The following is a 20,366-nucleotide window of genomic DNA, read 5'->3' as shown; positions in this document are numbered from 1 at the left end:
CTTCCCGGGTCCGTTCCTAAATAGAATCCTCCGGCGACGAGCACCGTTGCACTGCAGTACCGGTGGTAGGGCGCAGCCCCAGGGGGACGCGCCACTGCCTCAGCCGCGGCCCAGGGTAGCGTAAGGGGTGAGACAGGGAGGGAGGCAGTGGCAGGGGAGGCGGGAGCGGCGGCGGCGGCCGCTTCCCTCCTCCGGCCGAGAAGGAGGTCTGGTGGTGGGGGAGCCGCTTCTGGTGGCGGACCGGGGCCGACTTCCGTCTCGGCGGCCGGGAGCGGAGCGGCGGGGGTGCAGCGGGGTACGGCGGGGGGGGGGGGGCTCCGCGCCGGGCGGGCTTGGCGCCGCCGTGGCGAGCCGCGGGCCGGGGTGCGGGGCAGCCGCGGGCCCGGCGCTGGTCCCGGGGAGGGAGGGAGGGAGGGAGGGAGGGAGGGAGGGCGGGCGGTGGGGCCTTGCGGGGGAGGCGGGCGAGCCGGGGAGTGCGGCCCCCGGAGTTTCTCCACGCAAATCAGGGCGCACCGTGGGTCCCGCTCAGCGAGGTGCCGGCGTGGCTCAGGTGGAGCCACACCAGCCCCTGTTACACACAGAAATAACTGCCGCTTCACGGGTGCGTTTCTTTCTTCTTCCCCCCGCTCAGGAGAAGGAGCAATGTAATCTGTTAAATACCAGCGTTGCGTCCTGATGCCGTCGTGGAAACCGCGCTGCTCGGTGAGGCACTGAGGGACAGCTTTCTTGACAGTCATAATTTGCTTTATTCAGAGCATCATCCCAGCCCCAGTTTCTGTTGCTGCCCAAAGCCTAGCGCTTTTCCCCGCGACAAGGCTCCTTTGTACTGCAGTATTTGGTAGCCTTCTTCTGGGCTCTGAGGGCAATACGTGACCTGTGTAAAAATGCTGCGATATTGGGGTGAGATTCCGGTTTCATCTAATCAGGCCAACCGCAGCTCCTTTGACCTGCTTCAGCGTGAGTTTCGTACTGTGGAAGTCCAAGATCCTCCATTGCATCAGCCATCCGCAAACAAACCCCGGCCGACCACCATGCTGGACATCCCCTCGGAGCCCTGCAGCCTCACAATTCACACCATTCAGCTCATCCAGCACAACAGGCGGCTGCGCAGCCTGATCACCATGGCTCAGGCTCAAAACCAGCAGCAAGCGGAGGGCATAAAAACTGAAGACAATGAACCTCTGCCGTCTTGTCCGGCCTCTCCACCTCTCCCTGATGACCTGTTCCCTCTGGATAGCAAAACCCCCAAAATGCCATTTCAGCTGAGGCACAGTGACCCAGAGAGTGATTTCTACAGGTGTGTTGGTATTTCTTTGGGTTAGTTCTTGGCTGAAGGAAAGCTGAGTGTTTTTAAATATATATGTAGTTGTGTCGATTCCCTTAGGCTGAAGGGTCAAACAGTTGTATGTAAAGTATAAAACAGGCTTTGAAAAGGAAAGATTTAGATTTCTCCGGTGTGGATAACATGTACGTTGTTTAAAATAAATGTGCTTTTGTTTCCTGTCTATAAAATGTGGATATATAGTGCTGATTTCTGTCTCGTTAGTGCTACGCTAAATGTTTGTGAATGGTTTTGCTATCTTCAGTGGTATTTTGACAAGCTTAGTTATAGGATGTGAAGTCTCTTCTATTTAGACCACTTACTCCCAACTATACTTGCCTTATTGTAGATGAAAATCCCGAAGACGCATGACTAGGTTTTGGATGTTTAGTTGTAGGTTCTGAAAGGATGACTTGATACCATATTTGTAAGATTTCAGTGGCCAAGGACCTGTGACGTAGTACCTATCACATTTCACCCTGTTTGTTGGTGTAATTCTGGTCAGAGGTGGCGATGAGTATGGGTGAAGGGAATTCTTGTCTCTGGCTCCACCAGCCAAGGGCCGGAGAAAATGTAAAGGAAGGTTGCATTGCTTCTACCTCTGCAGCCAATCTTTGATTAAATAGTATTGCCACCACCTCCCTGTCTACCCCTCTGACAAACACTAAATTCACAAGGAGGTGTTGCATTTCTTGCAGGATCTCATGATACTTTGTAGGTTATGTGCATTTAAATTCAGGGATTAATCCTTACTACTCTAACTTTCTGTTCTTAGATTAAAGACTGTACACCAATGAACATGATGTGGGAGAGGATAATACGTTTTAGTTTTTAAAATGGGGAAAATGTGCATCAATAAAATACAGTGTATCAGTTAAATGCCACTGAGATCTTCAATGGCCTGAGGTTGTATAAAATACATTTTATTCAAAGATGTTTCTTTTGGTAACATAGTCTCTCTGAACAGTAGAGCGATTCTTTAGTGCTGTTTGTGGAGGAACGCCATCATCCTTCTCGGAAGAAATGAAGTAATTAGCCTAGAGTGGTGAAGGGAAATCCAGTCCTGTGAGGATAAAGTCTGAGCCCTGTGACTCCTGCTCTTTCTGGCCCTGTGGTTTGTAGAACTGAGTAGTGTTCTGTGCTGTCCTCCCTGGTGGCTTCAAGCTTTAAGTTCAGTTTTCTGTGGCTCTGTCCGTGTTTTGGGGGCTGCTTTGTCTTTTTGTTGTCCCCTGTGAGTTTCTGGGGTCTGAGTAAAGAAATGTTATTTAGCAGTCGACCACATGGGGGAGTTTAAGGACTAGGTTGTAAAAACTGGATAGACAACTTTGAAATGAAATGTTTTGTGGCTGACAGAGAGCGGATTTATAATGAGCTGCCGTGTAGGCTAGAATTTAATTGTGTGCTTGCTAAACCAAACACATTTAAGCTTTTCCAGGAGGAAAGGTTTGAGTCTGTTGTTGCATGCTTGTTCTTAACTGTTTTAAGACACTTACATGAATTAAGAATAGCAGCTGCTGTTATAGTAGTAAAAATAAAGTTATATGATTTGCCAACGCTTGTTCTTAGTGTGTAAAAACAATCTAAGGAAGACCATTCTTCCCTTTGATAAAACATGGTAGTGCTTAATTTTATGCTGCCTTCTGAAGTGCAGAGTTACAGTATTCAACTAAATCCATATTTTAATTCCATTTTCTTTGGCAGTAACATGGGTCTGAGAAGCAGTGTATAGATATATTTAGACATCAGAAGAAAGGAAGATACGAGCAGCCAGCCTGAATCAGACCACAAGTTTCTTTATTACAATCATGTACTCTTCTGTTTCCTTGTTATTCATTTTCATCCTTTGACCCCACACCCTTGTCTTTTATTTTGTTATTCCCTGGATTCGTTTTGGTTTTCCTCCCCTCTGCCCTGCCCCATACCTGTAACCCCTACCTCCTCGTCCCTTTTGAGATGAAGAAGAGGCAGAACCTGATTTGCTGCTATTTTTCAGTTGTTTTGGACTTTTCAACCACCCAAAATCTGTACCATCAGCAGTTTTAATCACGATGCTATTCCTCTCCTCCATTTTTCCAGACTGTTTATAAATATGTTGAAACAAACCTTGATTCTGGCACAGATCCTCGAGGGAAGACCTGGGCTCCACAGTGGAGATCTCTTACGTACTTGCTTGTTGATGGATTTGGAGGACTCTAGTAGGTTCATGAAGCAGGTTTTCCATTTACAAAAGCTGTCTGGACTCTTTCTGAGTGTATCATGTTTACCCATGTGTCCTCTAATTCTGTTCTTATAATTTCTTTGAACTTCCGTGATGCACCAGAATATATCAGGCTTCCCAGCCTGCAGTCCTTCACATCTTTTCTGAAGCTATTAGAAGAAAATGTTTTCACATTTTTTGGCTTCTGGTCCTCACGGGCCAAGGCAGTTTAAGCAAGAGGTGACTCACCACGGCCATTCAGCTATTTCATCCTTGAATTCCTTTAGTGTTCCTGGATGAATTACCATATGGTCCTGGTGATTTGCAACTGTTGATGTTACAGTTCTTGGAATACACAATAAGGGATTAACGTTTGGTTTTGGCTGGTATAGAAACAGAAGGTAAGCTTAAAGCATAATCGATGAAGAACGAGTAAGGAACTGTAGACTTGAAACTACCATTTGAACAAGAGGCTCTTACCATAATACGGCTGCTAGCTTTTCCTTCTTTGTTCAGCTTCCTCCGATGCGCATGGATCCATCTTCAAAAGAAACCTAACCTACTCATTATGTGCCTCTTCAGATGCTGCTTCTTGTGTGTGCATGGTTGGTTTCTTAACAGATTTCTCTGCCATTCTTTCATTTGCATTCCTGACCACATCGGATGTGTGCTTTGCATTGAAAGATAATCTGTGAATGAAATTGGGAGCTTGCAACGGGAAGACAGTTCATGGCAGAAAGGCTTGTAGTTAAGAAATGTCTGTACAGAAATGGGGAAGCATGTGTCGGTGGGATAGCAGGTTTAATGTTGGGAAGGATTTGGAGCAGTGGAAATTAGAGCAGGCAGAACATACTTCCCCTGCTGGACTAAGCACTTCGGCTTAGCCCCTAAACATGTCTGGTCTTCTGGGTTGGGCCACTGGGACCCAATTTATTTTCCAAATGTTATGTATTACCTCTTGCCATTATCTATTGAGCAGTTTCTTTTTATACCCGTGCAGCCTTCTGTACACATAGCAGAGAGATTTAAAAAGAGGCTTACTCAGGATGAGGTGGAAAGAGGCCCTTTTCCAAAAGGAAGCAACTTTCTGGTTTGCGTTGGTGTGCTGTGTACTTTGGTGCACTCTCTGACTAGTATAATCCTGTTTTTTCCAATGTTCTCCTTTATTTTACTGTTTTGGGGAAAATGGCTGTGATGCGACCTTGTTGCACCTCATTTGGTAGAAATTCAACTCCACAATGTAATGTTTCATAAAATTGATGTGTTCATAGGAAAAACAATCCCGCCCTCCATCTGCTACTAGCTTATGCTCACCTAGGAGGGAGCAGAGCACTTCAATCTGTTACTGCAGTTGAGTGAACCTCGGCTGTCGATCCTTGTATTGACTTAGCCCAAACACTTTCCTCTGGAGATAGCTGTGTGGGAAATGAACCACGAGATCCCCTTCCCTCTAAGAAAAACAGCCTTACAGGAGAGGAGCTTGGGTGAATGGATTCTGGTGCCTTTGGGGAATGTCTTGTTGACACAGAAAATGGTCCTTTTGTGAGTTCTGAAACCTTATGAATCCTGAAAATAAGCCTGTTTGGTATAAACGGACACTTTTTTCTGTTGTGAAGTTCTGCATGTTGCAGGTTTGCTGGCAGCAGTGGGAGAAGGCTGGGCTTTGGGTCTGATGAATTCGTGGCTTGGCAGGTAGATTTCTGTCTGGAACATCATCTAGTGTTGGTGACCCATATATAAAAATATAGATCATATTGGAAATACAAAATTGAAGAGCGACAAGTTGGCCAGTATTTGTGATAAATTTCATACTATATATTCTGTAGAGATGATCACCTCCAAGTCACAGGCCTAATTGCCAGTTTTGTTAACCTCTGGTGACAGAACTTTAGGGATTAAAGCACTCTTGTTTACTTGCAGCTATATGACCCTGGTAATATGTTCAATAGGTTTGGCTTTGGATGGTTGCTGGATGGGGACCCTTTCAGGAAAGCAGTAAGTGCTGCAGAGGGTAGTATTCTGCATAATGATAGTATCTGGAAGGGTGCTTTTGTAGGTGCTAGGTATACGGATGAGATCTAAGATCAAGGCTCTTTAGCTATGATCATCAGGGGAAAGAAATTGTTTGCTGGTCCTTTTTGGGAAGGCTTGACATTAGATAGCTGCTCTCAACTTAAATATATCTATATGGCTGTTTTTGTTTATGTGCGTTCTTATCAGACAGTACCTGAAAGTTAAAGGAGATGAAGAAAAAAAGATATTTTCTTATTTGTTGGTTTTCATCAACATCTACAAGAATATTTCAATTTTTGCTGTCTAATCAGGCTTTTAATCATCTTCCTCTATTGTTTATTGTGGGAAACAAGAAAACAAGAGAAGAAAACATAAGAAAAACAAAGCAAAATTGATTGACCTTACCAAGAACAAAAGGTGGGGATTTGGATTTGAGTACAGTACCTGAAATTTCTTTTCTTTCTTTCTTTAATTGATTAGGTTTCAAGTTGATTATATCCCTTTCAGCATAGTGACCTAGCTGCATTTTAATGCTGGCAATTAGTTTCTTTTCCTCTAGGAGTTTAAAAGAGATATAACATTCTCTGCTGCTTCTGAGCAGTGATAGGCATCCCTAAATGGTTGTTGTGCTCCACTTTACAAGTGGCTGAGTATCCCGCTTGGGCTTGCCAAATTCTGTGTCTAGTTTAAGTTTGTCCATAGTTTTTGAGTGGCAGAGCATCAATAATGGCTCTTTATTTGTCTCTGTATTAGGAGTAATCTGGTGTTCAGTGTTTTTGGTAGCGTAAGATGCTCTAAACTGATGGCTGCTGGACAGCTAGGTATGTCCTTTATATGTGTTAAAAAAGAAGAGATTCTTTTTTATAGGCATAAATTTTGATGGTTGTTTTCTGGTTGGTTTTGTTCGATGGTTGGTTTTTTCTGTTGTAACCTCCTGGTCCCAGTGTTGTATAAGACATGTGGCTGTTTGTGAACTTCAGAAATCTGTTGCTGGGAGGTGGAGGGGGGAGTGAGGGAGATGTAAAAACAGTACGTGTGACACCTGGTTTATAGGGGAACTGATGATCTTTTAATTCATCTTGTCAGAGCGCCTGCTGTCTTCTTTACAAAGTAGTTACATAATTGAGTAGGAATTGGGATGTGAGTAATTTTCCAGCAATTAATAACGGGTACATCCATGACCTGAGATCCCCATGCTGTTCTTAATATCCACTTAGAAATATCATCATCTGCAGCTTTTTATATAGCGTGATCCCCCCCTTTATCTGAGTAATCAGAAAGTGCTGAGCTGGTGCTCTTGAAAATGAATGATTTTGGTCCTGATAGCTCTAAGTTTAACCTTCCATTTTCACTCCTCTGAAACGTTATCTTTTTTTTACTGCTGTGTTTCAGTGGTTTTCTATGGGTCGGTTCTGAGGATCAGGGGGAGCTGAGTGAGGCTCTGTGACCCAGCGTCTCAGTGAGACGGAAGGGTACCTAATGCACTCGTGGGAGAGACGGAGTAGTGAGAATTTTATCAAGGCATCAGTGCTGTCTGTGTACTGTTTAGTCAGGTCTTGTTACTGGAAAGAGTGCGTGGTGATATGCAAGTAATGCAGGGTGAGAGCGAGGTGAATCTCAGGGTGGGCTGCGGAAGATGTTGGGAGAAATTGATCAGAAACAGATGAAGAGTGAAATTGTTAGTTTAATTCTGCCATTGGTGCTGAATGAAGTGTAAAAAAGTATATAAATACCATACTTAGCAGAAAGGAAATTTGATTTTTTGACATCAGCATTTGAAGACCGTGTTACTGATACGGGCAAATACATCACATGCATTTAATTGTGAGTTGAGAAGTCTGGTAGAAATATGTTTACCTTTCAGAGGCCTTGCCTTATCGCATCTTCTCTTTTTCCTATGTGGAATTTCTATTTGTTAACTCATCTTGATGAAAAATTCGGTTGCCTTGACTGTAAATGAATGATGTTTGAAGTGCTCATGTCAGTTGTTCTCCATCTCCTCCACCCTGCGTGGTCTCTCCTTCCCGCTTAGCAACACCGAGAAGAGAGGTCTCAAACCCAAGGCCAGGGAATGCTGCTCTACAGCAGAACCTCTCCAGGCCTCCTCCCAGGGCCTGGTGTTCACTTCGTAGGTTGCATACGGGGATACTTCTTTCAGTGTCGTGCTCAGTGACTACTGGAAACGAGGGCAGGGAAATGGTCTTTTTGGCTACAGTGTACCTTTGTGAAATGCATGTGTATCCTGTTTCTTGCTTTTTATGTGTGTCTTCTGCATTATGAATTCAGATCTTGTCTATCCCAGAAGCCTTTGTATCTGACTATTAGGCCTGTGACATCAGAGATAATAAGGAAGAGAAATGTAATTAACTGAGAGGGGAAATGATTTGCATTCATGTTATTTAAAATGCCTTTTTTTGTTTGTGTCAAGGACCCATTTAATTCACATCTCCAGGAGAAAAGCTCTTGGGTGGGAAGGGAGTTGCTTAAGGGTTCAGAAGATTTGCATCCCACATTCATGAATCACCCAAGGAATCTTGCGGCATTAGAAGGGAAAATGAGAATTGGCAGTGCTGATTTGGAGGGAGGGGAAGAAGGGAAAGCAGGTAAACCCTTACTAGGTAGTGTTCACATGTAATGGAGAAGCTGTGGAGAACCCCAGACAATCTGCTTTCCCTTTGTACATCACCTTATTATTTACAGTATCTCTTCAACTGATGCGTTCCTTTCAGTTTTTGGAGGTGTGCTATTTCTGTCTCTTCTGGTTTTTAGAGGAAAAGGGGAGCCAGTGACTGAGCTGAGTTGGTCCTCCTGCCGGCAGCTTCTCTACCAGTCAATGGCCACCATCCTGGCTCACACAGGCTTTGAGTGTGCCAATGAGAGTGTCCTGGAGACCCTGACGGACATTGCCCACGAGTACTGCTTGAAGTTCACCAAACTGCTGCGGCTTGCTGTGGATCGAGAAGCTCGACTTGGGCACACCCCTTTTCCTGATGTCATGGAGCAGGTCTTCCACGAAGTGGGCATTGGCAGTGTGCTCTCGCTGCAGAAGTTCTGGCAGCACCGCATTAAGGATTATCACAGCTACATGCTTCAGGTGAGAAGAGCAGTAGGGACCTGACAGCACCAAGAAATGTAACCCCAGTACAATCGCTTATTCTTATAGCAAGTCCTGGGTCTTACTGAGGTAAAATCTGATTAGAAAACCTCTTGGGTGTGAGGGGAGTCATCAAAGAAAAGAGAAGTAGGATTTTTTTGACTGGAAGACAGAGCCCCTTATTTGTGTCCCTGCTGAGGCTAAGAATGCTCTCCTGATGGTTTGTCTGGGTTTAAGAGGAGGCCCCCAACTCTTGAATGGCCCAGACAAAAATATCGAGTAGAGGTAAGATCAGTACTGACTGATTAACTAAATTTTTTGCTTTAATGGGATATTTGGCTGCTTACCATTTCAGAAAACAAGTAAGCAGACAAACAAAAATTACTAGGCTGTACAGTGGCTTCTGTTTGCTTAAGCGAGGGGTGACTTGCTTAAGCTTTAGGAGTAGGGTAGTATTGTGCTGATCTCAATTGTCACACAGGTGCTACCTTCCACTCTAGAGGGGACTGTGCTTCTGTGGAGAAAGAAGAGGAATTGTTAAATTCCTTGGAATAAGAGGTATCATATAAACGTAGGTTGTAAGAATAAGGGTATGGTTTCTCTTGGTCCAGGTATTCTGTGAAATTAAACATATGCATTTTATTTGAATGATATAAGACTGCCTTTTGTGGACTTAGAGAAATGCAAGGATTTGAAGTGGGAATTTTACTCCTACTCATCAAAAAACAAGACTTGAATCAAGTAAGTAGCACATGACCAAAGGCAAAACCTGCCATCCCTTCCTCCTTGTCATGTTATCTGAGTGCCAGTTGACTCATCTTGGAGCAGCTACCTTGTGCTCCTTTTGCCAGGGTTGGCACCTTATGACTTACAGAGGCAGTATAAATCAGAGACACCTGTAAGTGCACGTAGTATGCAAATTGTGACGGACTCTGAGGTTTGTGCATAAAAATAACACCATCAAGATCTGTCTTCATTAAAAACATTTTTGTTCAAAAAACCAGTTCTGTTCATTTTTGTTCAAATGTTTTTGTTCAGATGTTGTCTCCTTTTGGAATTTGGGTTTTCTGCATCACTCTGCTGATGCGATTCACTCTCATCCTGCAGCTAGTCATTGTCTTATTTGTTCTGTATCTTTATGCAGGGCTGAGGTCCACAATAGCCTCTGTATTTGGAAGTATATCTAGAAGGGGGAAATAGGCTTTGCTATTCTTTTTCCTTCTTGCTTCGTCTGTTAAAAAGCCTTGGGCTTTTCCTGAGCACGGTTCACTGACTGTTGGGATTCAGTGGTATAAAGAAGCATTTGTTAGAAGCAGATGGAATCTGAAATTTTTAATTTAATTTCTTACAGTTGTTAAGTTTCTAGAAGTACAGCGTAGTTCTAAATCCCATTCCTGTATTTGTTTCATTTCTCTGACTGGAGAAAACTTCTGTGTTTTTTGTTGTGAATCTGACAGAAGGTACCCAGGCTTTGCCCAGTGGTGACTACAGAGCTGATGAATATCTGAGCTGCTTGTTTTTTAATGCTGGAGTAAATTTGTTACTGGTGGATGGGGGACAGTCTTATAGGCAAAACCAAAGAGTAAGACTGAGACACTTTGCTTTTGTTTCACACTCTGTTTAAATTTCTGGGCCTCACCATCTCTCTCTGTGAAATAAAGGTGCTCATATTTATCAAGCAGATATGTTAATGGATTAAACCTCTTATTAAAGTCCATTGTTACAGGACAGAGGCGTTCTTAAAGGGGAGAAAAAATCTTTCCTGTGTATCTGGTAACCTGTTTACTTGTTCATTCAGGTCAGATGTTAATAATATTCTGGGAACAGAGCGCACTACAATGTAATTGCCATCAGAGTCTCTGAAGTCACTCTGACCTTTCTGGCCTCTTTTTCACCCCCACTGGTCTTTGACAGGTTAGCAAGCAGCTCTCTGAAGAATATGAGAAGATTGTCAACCCTGAAAAGGCAGCAGAAGACACAAAGCCTGTGAAGATTAAGGAGGAACCTGTTAGTGATATTACTTTCCCCATAAGTGAGGAGCTGGAAGGAGATCTGGCTTCTGGTGACCAATCTTTGCCTGTTGGAGTCCTTGGAGCTCAAAGCGAGCGCTTCTCTGCCAACTTGGAAGTAGAAGCTTCCCCGCAGACTTCAGGTAGGGGTTTCTTGCTACTCCTGGAAACAGTCCATCAGCAGTTCCATGTGATCTTGTTTCCATTTTTAATAGCAGATCCCAATGTGAGGAAGGAGAACGAGAAGAAATTTTTAGGATTTAGTAAAAAGGTTTGGATGGGAGGGAAACCCTTGCTTGCTTTTCTAAATACAAAACCAAAGACTCGAAGGTATCAATTACAGGGATTTGTTAAATATTTACTCCATTCGTGGACCCTGTAGAACACAAAATGCTTTATATGGTGTTTCTTTTTAGGGGATGGTTAAAGTTCTTGGTTTTGTTATTGGTGTGAGCTAGATTGTTTTTCTACAGTGATGGCCCAAGGGCTTTATTGTTGTTTTCTGAACTAAGGTATTTACTGCAGACGCGAGTACCGCGTTTTTTTTTCCAGTCTAATGTAACAAAGACAAAAATAACTTTTGGGTTTATATATATGTATATATTTTAGTTTAAAAGGGACTAGAGTTTTATCCTTATTTCTAGTAGGGAGAGTACTGGATTTTTTTTTTTTTCTTTTTTTTTTCTGGGTAGTTTTGGATTCTTGTCCAGAGGTTCATGTTACTGAAAAGTTGAAGGCCATGTTCCTTGTGACTGGAGTAAATTCAAGACCCTATATAGTTAGGTACTGAATGAGTTATGGAAATACTAATGATACTTGGTACAGTCCTCCATATTCAGAAGTCACCCTGGTAGTGACAATCATTTTTTATGAAAGCTTATCAGTGACTTACGTGAAATGGGCTCATGGGAGTCTCTCCTATTCTAGCATCTCTACCCCAAAGCCTGCTGTAGTTAGCTGAGGCTGTGGAAAGTAAAATGGTGAATGAAGTAGTGGGGTTATGGAGACTGCACTCTTCCTCAAAGTGTCATCCTTTGATGTTGGCATTGAAGCACACTGGTGGCCAGCATGGGAGAATCTGCTACTGCTGTGCCTTTTCTGTATCTTTATACAAGTTTTATTCTGTGCACCGCTTAGTAGTGCTAAATTCTCTGGAAAATAAAGGCGACATTCTTCTCCCAAAGAAAGCCAGTTTTGATTTTTGTATAGAACCTTCTGAACTCTGGAAATCCCTGCAATAATAACTTTCACTTAAAAATCTGGTTAAAAACAATGAAGCCTGTCCTCCTATTAACCCTAAACTAAGTAGCATATATTAGTGAGGTTAGAGTATACCTCTGAGTCCATTAGTTGTTTTTTTTTTAAACAGCACATTCTGCTGAGTTTTAAAAAAACCACAAATCCATCTGATGTTTTTCTGGAAGCTCATATTGTTTTCCATAGTACCTCTGAAATGTGAAGTGCTCGCATTTTTGTGGGAGAGGGAACAGCAGACTCCTCTGGCCCATGTGGGGTTGCGAGTGATTCATCTGGAAGCTTTGCATTAGCATCTACCACTTGAGACCCAGAGGTTAGCACACTAGCTGTATATTAAATGCCTCTTGCCTCTCTGATACTGAATTGATGTTTTCTAATTAAGAATACAAGTGCTCTGTTCCTCCCTGAAAATCCCTCTTCACTTCACAAGGGCCTTTGGAAATCTCATCACTGTGAGAAGTCCCAGTCTAGAGCTGGGCAGGCTGGAGAGCATAATATTGTAAGAAGCGAGAAAAAGCTGCTGCAATTAGGACACCACCATCTCGAAAATACAAGTGTGAGGCCCGTAGAGAAGGCAGCAAGGCTTCAGTGTCTGAGGGCAAAACTGTCATTACAGCCTTCCGTGTTCTGCTTGTGTTTCTGCTTATGCCTGACGTTGCGGTTGTGGGTTAGCTGCTTAATTTCATTGCAGTTGGGGAAATGGAGGCAAAATTGGGGACCTTGTTCCTCCACCCAGCAGGATAACATGAGGATTAGCTCATTTGTAAAGTACTTTGAAGTTGAAGTGCTTTGAAGATGAAACGTCTTGTGTCGATGCTTAAGTACTTTTAGTCATTAGTGACACTCTCAATGACAGGTGATAGAGCTGAAAGGAATAAGGCTGAGCAATGAAGCACAATTCATGAAAGAAAGACACAGTTAAGTTTAGTGAGCATCTTTGATTATTGCATAGACTGGAGCTGCAACTCTGTGGAACTGATAGCGTTTTAATGATATGTCCATTGTTGTTGAGAGGAATACATTTACTTATAATTAACATAAAAAGGACTTTTCATTAAGGCAATTGGACACCAGCAAGCACTTTCATTCTGGCTTGCTGTCTAACTGCCGAGCTAACGTAGGCTGTGTTACCACAAAGGTCTCCTAAACCCTGGTTTGGGCTAAGCTGCTCTGGAAAAGATTCCTGACTCCTTCATAAGAGAGAATTCTCAGTACAAACATGTGGTGGAAGATTTGTTCTCTGTCTAATTGCTAGTAGTAAGGGACTATTGTTAGTAGTATATTGATAATAGGGAATAGTAATAGGTTTGGCTCAGTGTAAGAGGTTTGGTTGTGCTTTCAAACTGTAGCCAAGCTCCTTGAGACACAAGGTTTGGAAAACTTACTAAAACTGGTTTCCTAGGGTTTGGTTTTTTTTTAATTTTCCATGTGAATTTAACCCCACACAAGAGGGACCAGATTTAAAAGTGAGAAGATTTCAGGCTTTGTTCGGTTCTGGGCTGTTTATGCCCATCTCAGCAAGGAGCCAAATTAGTGTATTTTTAACAGGATTTTTGTCTCTCTTAAAACTGTAAATAAGCAGAAATAATGTGATCTATAATTACTGCTCTTGGGGAGAAAAACATTTGCTGTTATCAAGAAATATGGTTTCCTAATCTTGTACAGAAAATCCTCAATCTGCTCAGATTGCACACTAGTCCAAAAGTTTAAAAAAAAAAGGGGGGGGGGGGGGCGGTGTGGGGGGAGCTATTTCCCAGCAGGGTGACTGCAAGGTTGAGCCAAGAGGGTTTCTTTCTGTTCTGCTGAAGGATGGGATGAGACCTGTGGGTGTTGAGTACAAGGAGGCAGGCAGTCGGGTGGCTGGCTGCAGCTCTGATATCCCTGCATTTCAGTGCTGGAAGTGGTATTTGAGACTGTTCATCTACCTACTCCTCTGCCCTCTCGCTTCACTGCCCTTGCAGAAGTCCAGTATGTCTGACAGCTTAAAGGAGGTTGCTGACATTGCAAGGACCTCATCATCATGAACAACTTCTGGACTGCCTCTAAGTCCTGCTTATGCAGCGTCTAGTCCATGTACTGTTGGTGTACTCATTGCTGCTGAGACACTCCTTCTGGAGAGCGATGTAGGCTCTTTAAGTTGTTTCTCACAGAGAAAACCACATGGAGGATTGCTGTGAAAGGATAGCATCGTATTTTTTAGAGCGGCAATTACTGGGCTATTAAAAAAAAAGCACCAACAGATTTTTTTATTTATTGTTTCACAATGCTTGGTGTGTTTTGTTTGTTTTCCCCCCAACCTAGTTCACCTGTAGCTTTGCTTTTGCTCCTTCTTTACCAGTGCTGATGTCCCTTGCATCTGCATGCTGTTTGTAATTTGTCTTTTTACTCAGTTACTACTGTGTGCTTTTTCTTTCTCTAGGGGCTGAGGTGAATGCTTCCCCACTCTGGAACTTAGCACAGGTAAAAATGGAGCCACAGGAAAATGAGGAGGCTAATGTACATGGCCATGCGGTCCTAGGCAGCGATGTCTTTGAGGAACCGATGTCAGGCATGAGCGAAGCTGGGATGCCACAGAGCCCCAATGGCTCTGAGAGCAGCTACGGTTCTCATTCTGCTGACAGTCTGATGGGATCCTCGCCTGTCTTCAACCAGCGCTGCAAGAAAAAGATGAAGAAGATGTGAAAAAAGACAGTCTTTTTATTTAGTTTTGATGGTATGTAATAGACTTGGAACAAACTAAGGGAGTACTGTGATGGCTATGATTCATAAACAGGGCTGGCCCCGGTGTATGAGGGACCTTGCATAAAATCATTATGAGAGTTTTGGTATGTAGTGCACTTCAGCTCCTCTTTTTGCTGGCTTCTGTACTTCATCCTGACTCATGAAATTGAAGATCACCCTATGTATTTGATGGTGGCGTGGCTTGCTTTGGCAGATAAATGAGGAAGTTACCAATGGAAAGTAGTTGTGAGGAGATTTGCTAAGTCATAGAATCATTGAATAATTTGGGTTGAAGGGACCTCATGATGTTTCTAGTCCAGCCCCCTGCTTGAAGCACAGCCAACTAGAGCAGGTTGCTCAGGGCCTTGTCCATTTGAGTTTTGAGTATCTCCAAGGATGGTGATGCCAGACCTCTCTGGGCAACATTTTCCCATATTTGACTACCCTCATAATAAGAAAAAATATATTCTTGCATCTAGTCGGAATTTCCCATGTTCCAACTTGTGTTCATTGCCTCTCGTTCTGTCACTGTTCATCTCCGAGAAGAGTCTGACTGCCTTCTCTAACCCGTGCATTAAGTGATTGTATACAGTGAGATCTCTATTTAGCCTTTTCTCTTCTTAAGTGTGAAGAAACCAGGCTCCCTGAGCCTCTCCTTGTACATCCTGTGCTCCAGCCCCCTAACCAGCTTTGTGGCCTTCCACTGAAATTGCTGCAGTGCCCTTCTTGTAAGGGGGAGCACAAAAGTGGATGCAATCCTCCAGATATGGTCTCATGAGTGCTAGATAGAGAGAAATAATAATTTCCCTTGACGTGCTGGCTACACGCTTGCTGACTGTTGCGGGCAACAAGACAGTCTTAAGTCAGGGTATTTCACTGGTTGGGGAGCTGTCGCTGATGATTATGATGACCTAGCAAAGGTGCTGTAGAGTGGCCTCACAGTGCCATCAGCCAGCTCCTTCAGTGCCTTCAGATGCATCCTGTCTGGTTCCATGGACTTACGTATGTCCAATTGGCTTAAGTTCTTGCTAACTCGATCTTCCTCTGCAGTAGGTAATGCTTTATTCCCACACACTCTGCTAGAGGACCCAGGGACCTGGCAGGCCTGAAGGCAGACCTTATCAGTGAAAGCGGGCAAAAAAAGGTGTTGAGTACGTCAGCCTCAAAGTGAAAGAGTGTCCTTTGTCACCAGATTGCCTGCATTGTTGAACAGTAAACCCATGTTTTCTTTAACCTTTCTTTTGCTTCCAGTGTACTTAAAGAAGCCCTTCTTCACATTTCTTACCGGTTTCGACTCCAGCTGAGCTTTGGCTTTCCTAACTGTCCCTGCATGCTTGGGCTGTGTCTCTATATCCCTGCTGCCCAGCCCATACTTTTTCCTTTGTGTTTGAGCTCAGTCAGGAGTTCCTTCATCACCTGTGCTGGCCTTCTGCCATGCCTGCTTTACTTTCTGCTCATCAGAAAGGACTGTTGTTCTACTTTGAGAAAGCTGTCTTTGAAGATAAGGCAGCACACCTGGGCCCCTTTGGGAGGCCAGGGCAGTCCCTCATGAGATCCTGCCAAGACATTCCTTGAATAAACCAAAATATGTTGTCCTGAAGGTCCAGGACTCTGTCTTGTACGTGTTTTTCAGGATTTTAAATGCCACAGTTCCATGTCTGCTGCAGCCAAGGCCTTCACATTCTCCACCAGTTCTTCCTTGGTCTTGGAAACAAGTCCAGCAGAGCTTCTTCCCTAGTTGATTTCTTAATCATCTAGTCAGGGAAGTTGGTGTGGTTCTCTGGAGAGAATGAAGCAGCTTTTACTATTGGTGTGAGCCAGTACTGGCAATGTAAACTTTTCCTTCGCTCTCATTGGATTGAGTGCAGCAACTTCAGGCTGGCTGAGGTTTTGTATTCAAAGTTGTTATCTTGACAACTTAGACTGAAACAGAATCTATTTTGCTGCTTGCTTTTATGGCTCAGCTGACTGATGGCATTTTTTTTGTTCTGCACAATTCTCAGTTGATCAACTCAGTCTTTAACTTGATTCAGTAGGTATCTCTCTCGAAAAAGCTAGAATGAACATGAATCAAGAACGAACAGCCACTTAAACTGGCTTTATACCTGTAACCCATTGGGATGTTTGAGGGAGATTTACGAAACCTCCCATTTGTCCTTGCAATTGCAAGTTTATCTTTTGAAAGAATGAGCTCCAGGCATAGTATTTTTGTTTCTGTATAACATGCCTAGCCTTAATTCTTTTTTCCTTACTGTATTTCTCTTCCACTTTATAGAAGTGGAAGACAAACATAAAATTCCTCAATGTCTAATAAGAATGTGTGACCACAGGCTTTTATGGACATTGGAGTTAAAATTGTCCATCACATTTTTAAAGGTTTCTCCTGGGGGGTAAATTCTAGCTATTTGAAGCCTGGTCAGTAGTAGAAGAGCGTACCAGTGTATCAGGAAATCTTTATTTTGATTCCCTCTGAGCCACCATTAGGCAAGCTGCAATGTCCCTGTTTTCTCAGCTGTAAAAAAAGAACAGTAGTATTTGCCTCTTAGAAGTGTGTTTGAGATTTAGTTACTATTCAAAAAAGGCACTGTGATCATTCAGAGAGTTTTGTGAGAGTCGTGAGCTTTTCTTCCATTTCAGTAGGACTGTTGCTGGCTGGAGAATGCTTAGATGGACACTGCAATGTTACAGACCTATATGATACTGGTTTTAAGCAAAATTGCTTATCATGAAGAAGTACAGCACAAGTGTGCTGTTCAACTGCCCAGGTACAAGGAAGGCATTTGGGGCGGTATCTTCTCATTCGGCTTTGTATGTCTGCATCTAAATTTGTTCCTCTCGGCCCCATTTGCAGCTGAAGAGAAATAGTCATTCTTAGGTCACCGTTCATCTGGCCTTGAAGTAAAAGCAGGTCAGATGAATGGCATTTTTAGAAATGTCTATTTTTCCTTTGTGTGCCCATAAAGTGAGTTCAACTGGACTACCTCAGCTGAAGACATCCACATCGTCGTTTTCTGAGTTAAGTGATCTGACTTTAGCCCTTCCTGTATGGGAACCAGAGGAGACTTCCTCCTGCTGGGCCGATGCTTTTTCTTTTCTACACATTTAGTAGAGCTTGCCATTCAAATGGTAGTACGGGGCTAAAAGCAGACTGCCCATCTTACCTAAACCAGCAGATCCAGTGTTCTCCACAACACACAGAATGTACTAGGCTGGGGCCTCGAGGCTCAGCCTGATTTGGCCCTTGTGTCTTTGATACTGTGTGAGAACACCTGTCATTGGGCCTTTCTCCATAGATGCTTTGCCAAACTGTTCTAGTAAAGTATTCTTGAGGCCGGGACACCTGTACAAAGTCCCTCGCAATATTTTCCGGAGCTAGAGGACAGAGTGACTGCTGCCAGCATCGCTTGCTCATTTGCAAGATTTCAAGTGGGCTAAAAATGAAAATCTAGTGTTCTCCAGGGCTTTGGTTAAACCTCCTAAGCGTCAATTTTAAGTGCTTTCTTTATATTGCTCACGTACAGATGTTCTGTCTTACTTTTAATTGTGTTTTTTTTTATTTCACATCCCTTTTCCACACCATTTCACCCTGTAACACACACTATGCAACAAGCCAAGCCTGAGTGTTTAAAATATATTTAAATACAGTGGAAATTCACCCTCCTTTGATTCAGCTGTGTCATTGCAGTGTGAGAGAGAAGTGTTATTGATTCTCTTTGGGATGCATGTTTATGCAGAGATGAGAAATGCATCGTCATCGCTTGTACATTTAAAAATGATGGCAGAGTAAAATCTGTACCTCCTGTTCCCCCATTATGCTAAGTGTTGCTTCTGACATTTGTGTGGACATTTCCTTTTATGCATGTGGAAGCTTTACCTTCTGAGTGAGCCCTTCCCCTCTGAACCTTTACAGTCCTTAGATTTACAGTGGTGTTCATCATGTATGAAATAGTGAAATTTCAAATCTAGCTCACTAAGTCAGCTACCGACAATATGCTCTTTTGATGAATCAAATAAGATTTTGCTAGGTGTTAGTGCAGCCTTGGGCAACTAGCGAGGACTTCACTGACCATGTAATCCCCAAATTTTAAGCCACAGTGAGATTATGCAGTGGGTTGGAATGAAGCTGTGCTCTCGCAGTTGTTGTTTTTTGCTGATCGCTGCTAAAGCGCTCTGCCGACCCACCTGCTTCAGTAGTCTGCTGTTTTGTTGGTTCTTTCATCTTTCGCCCTTCTCTTTCAAAAGGTGGGTGGATGGCAGATTGGAATATTGAGTATTGACCACATCCATATCCAGTAGCATTGATGTCTGTAGTGATTTATTTTGCCATGATTGAAATTGGTGGGAACTTCGGTATCAATTTGGAGAGCAAGGTCTGTGAATTACTTGGCTTTTGAAGTGTTTTGCATGGGAATCATACAGGATTGTAGTTGAGAGAGTGCTGTGTATCATATTCCTTTTTCCTTCTAGCAGTACCTTTTTATTCCTTTTGAAGAGTTTTGCCTGCTATCCAACAAAGTTCACTGTATAAATGGCAGTGTAACAACTTCAGTATACAGCCGTATGTCAGACTGTGCTACCTAGTGATTTAATTCCAAGACCATCCATGCTAATTTGAGTATGCATAATGCTGTGCAGAAAAAGAGATGTTTCCTGCATAGAAATTTACAATTTAAAAAGAAAACAGGGAAATAAGATTAGGTAGGGTAGGTGAGGCCAATCTGATTATGTGCTCAATTCTGAGACTAATGCACGTTATGTGTGAAGGATGTTATACTTAAAATGGTTTTGTACATGCATGTGAATGAAATATGTAACTTTGCTTGTGTTTATATGGAACAAAATTGCTTGGCAATATTTCAGGGTTCTTTTTTTCCTTGCTCTCCTGGAGAGAGTTTCTTTGTAATTTCTGAGAAAATAAAATTAAAAAATTATTCAGAAATAAAAATCCTACAGGTGTTGTGTGGATTTTTTTTGTTTTGAAGAATGGTGCTGTGAATGCACAGGCCAGTCTTGGGGTTCTGTCTACCGTTACGTGGGATCTGGAGTAGACCTTTTGCAGGCCTGAATAAGGTACCGAGGTGATATCAGTGTTAATGTCACAACTAGGGAGACAAGAGATGTTATTCGAGGATGTGGCCAGAGAAAATGGAAGTCGTCTTTTTCACGTGTGCCAGTGGTAGTGAGCCCCAGAAGTGATATTAGACCGACAGTGTTAGTGTTGGTATTCATCTAGCATAAGCAAGTGCTACTTCTGAAGCAACTACTTATATTTACTTCTACTACTTATATTACCAGACTACCTAGGAGCCCTGCTCCAAGCCTTGTGCTTTGCTCTTTTATGTGCTGGTCTACTTGCTCTATTTACTCCTTTTTTCTCAGGGAGTGCGTTAGACTGCAGTGAATGAAGCACAGCGTATTTTGCTCTCTGCTCTGCCTGTCACAGTAGAGCTGAGGGAGGATGTTTGATGCTTGATAGCCCTACTAAGCAATTGCAAATCGTGCACCATGAATTAGGATCTAGGCCTGTGTTGCTTGCCAGGAGAGAGGGTATAATAACCATAGTGCTTCCCATCACCCCTGTACCTGAGAGCAGTCTGCCCACAGGACTGCTGTCCTCTGAAGCCTATACTACTGAATTAATTTCCCAGTCCGCGGGCGAGTCTGGGGCTGTGCTTTCCACTTCCCTGGCAGGGCTTGGAGGACAGCAATCACCCATTCGGATTGCACCCCACCAGATTAAAGCCCGAGCCCACT

General features: G+C 43.2%; 1 protein-coding gene across 3 annotated transcripts; it reads left to right on the top strand.

The window, feature by feature from the left end:
• The first annotated feature begins 29 nt into the window (after positions 1 to 29).
• On the top strand, positions 30 to 19,547 carry SUPT7L (SPT7 like, STAGA complex subunit gamma). Of its 3 annotated transcripts, none has more exons than XM_076334389.1 (5): positions 30 to 115; positions 632 to 1,297; positions 8,301 to 8,625; positions 10,540 to 10,777; positions 14,311 to 19,547. In XM_076334389.1, the coding sequence occupies exons 2-5, from the start codon at positions 885 to 887 to the stop codon at positions 14,571 to 14,573; spliced, it is 1,239 nt and encodes a 412-aa protein (XP_076190504.1). In that variant the 5' UTR covers positions 30 to 115; positions 632 to 884; the 3' UTR covers positions 14,574 to 19,547. The 3 variants fall into 3 exon arrangements, with proteins under 3 accessions (XP_076190504.1, XP_076190502.1, XP_076190503.1); XM_076334387.1 differs by lacking the exon at positions 30 to 115 and adding an exon at positions 260 to 295; XM_076334388.1 differs by lacking the exon at positions 30 to 115 and having other exon boundaries at positions 482 to 1,297.
• Positions 19,548 to 20,366: the final 819 nt, after the last annotated feature.

Source organism: Aptenodytes patagonicus, chromosome 3, assembly GCF_965638725.1.
Source record: "Aptenodytes patagonicus chromosome 3, bAptPat1.pri.cur, whole genome shotgun sequence".
Classification (NCBI taxonomy): domain Eukaryota; kingdom Metazoa; phylum Chordata; class Aves; order Sphenisciformes; family Spheniscidae; genus Aptenodytes; species Aptenodytes patagonicus.
This window is presented reverse-complemented; position numbering and strand designations above follow the sequence as displayed.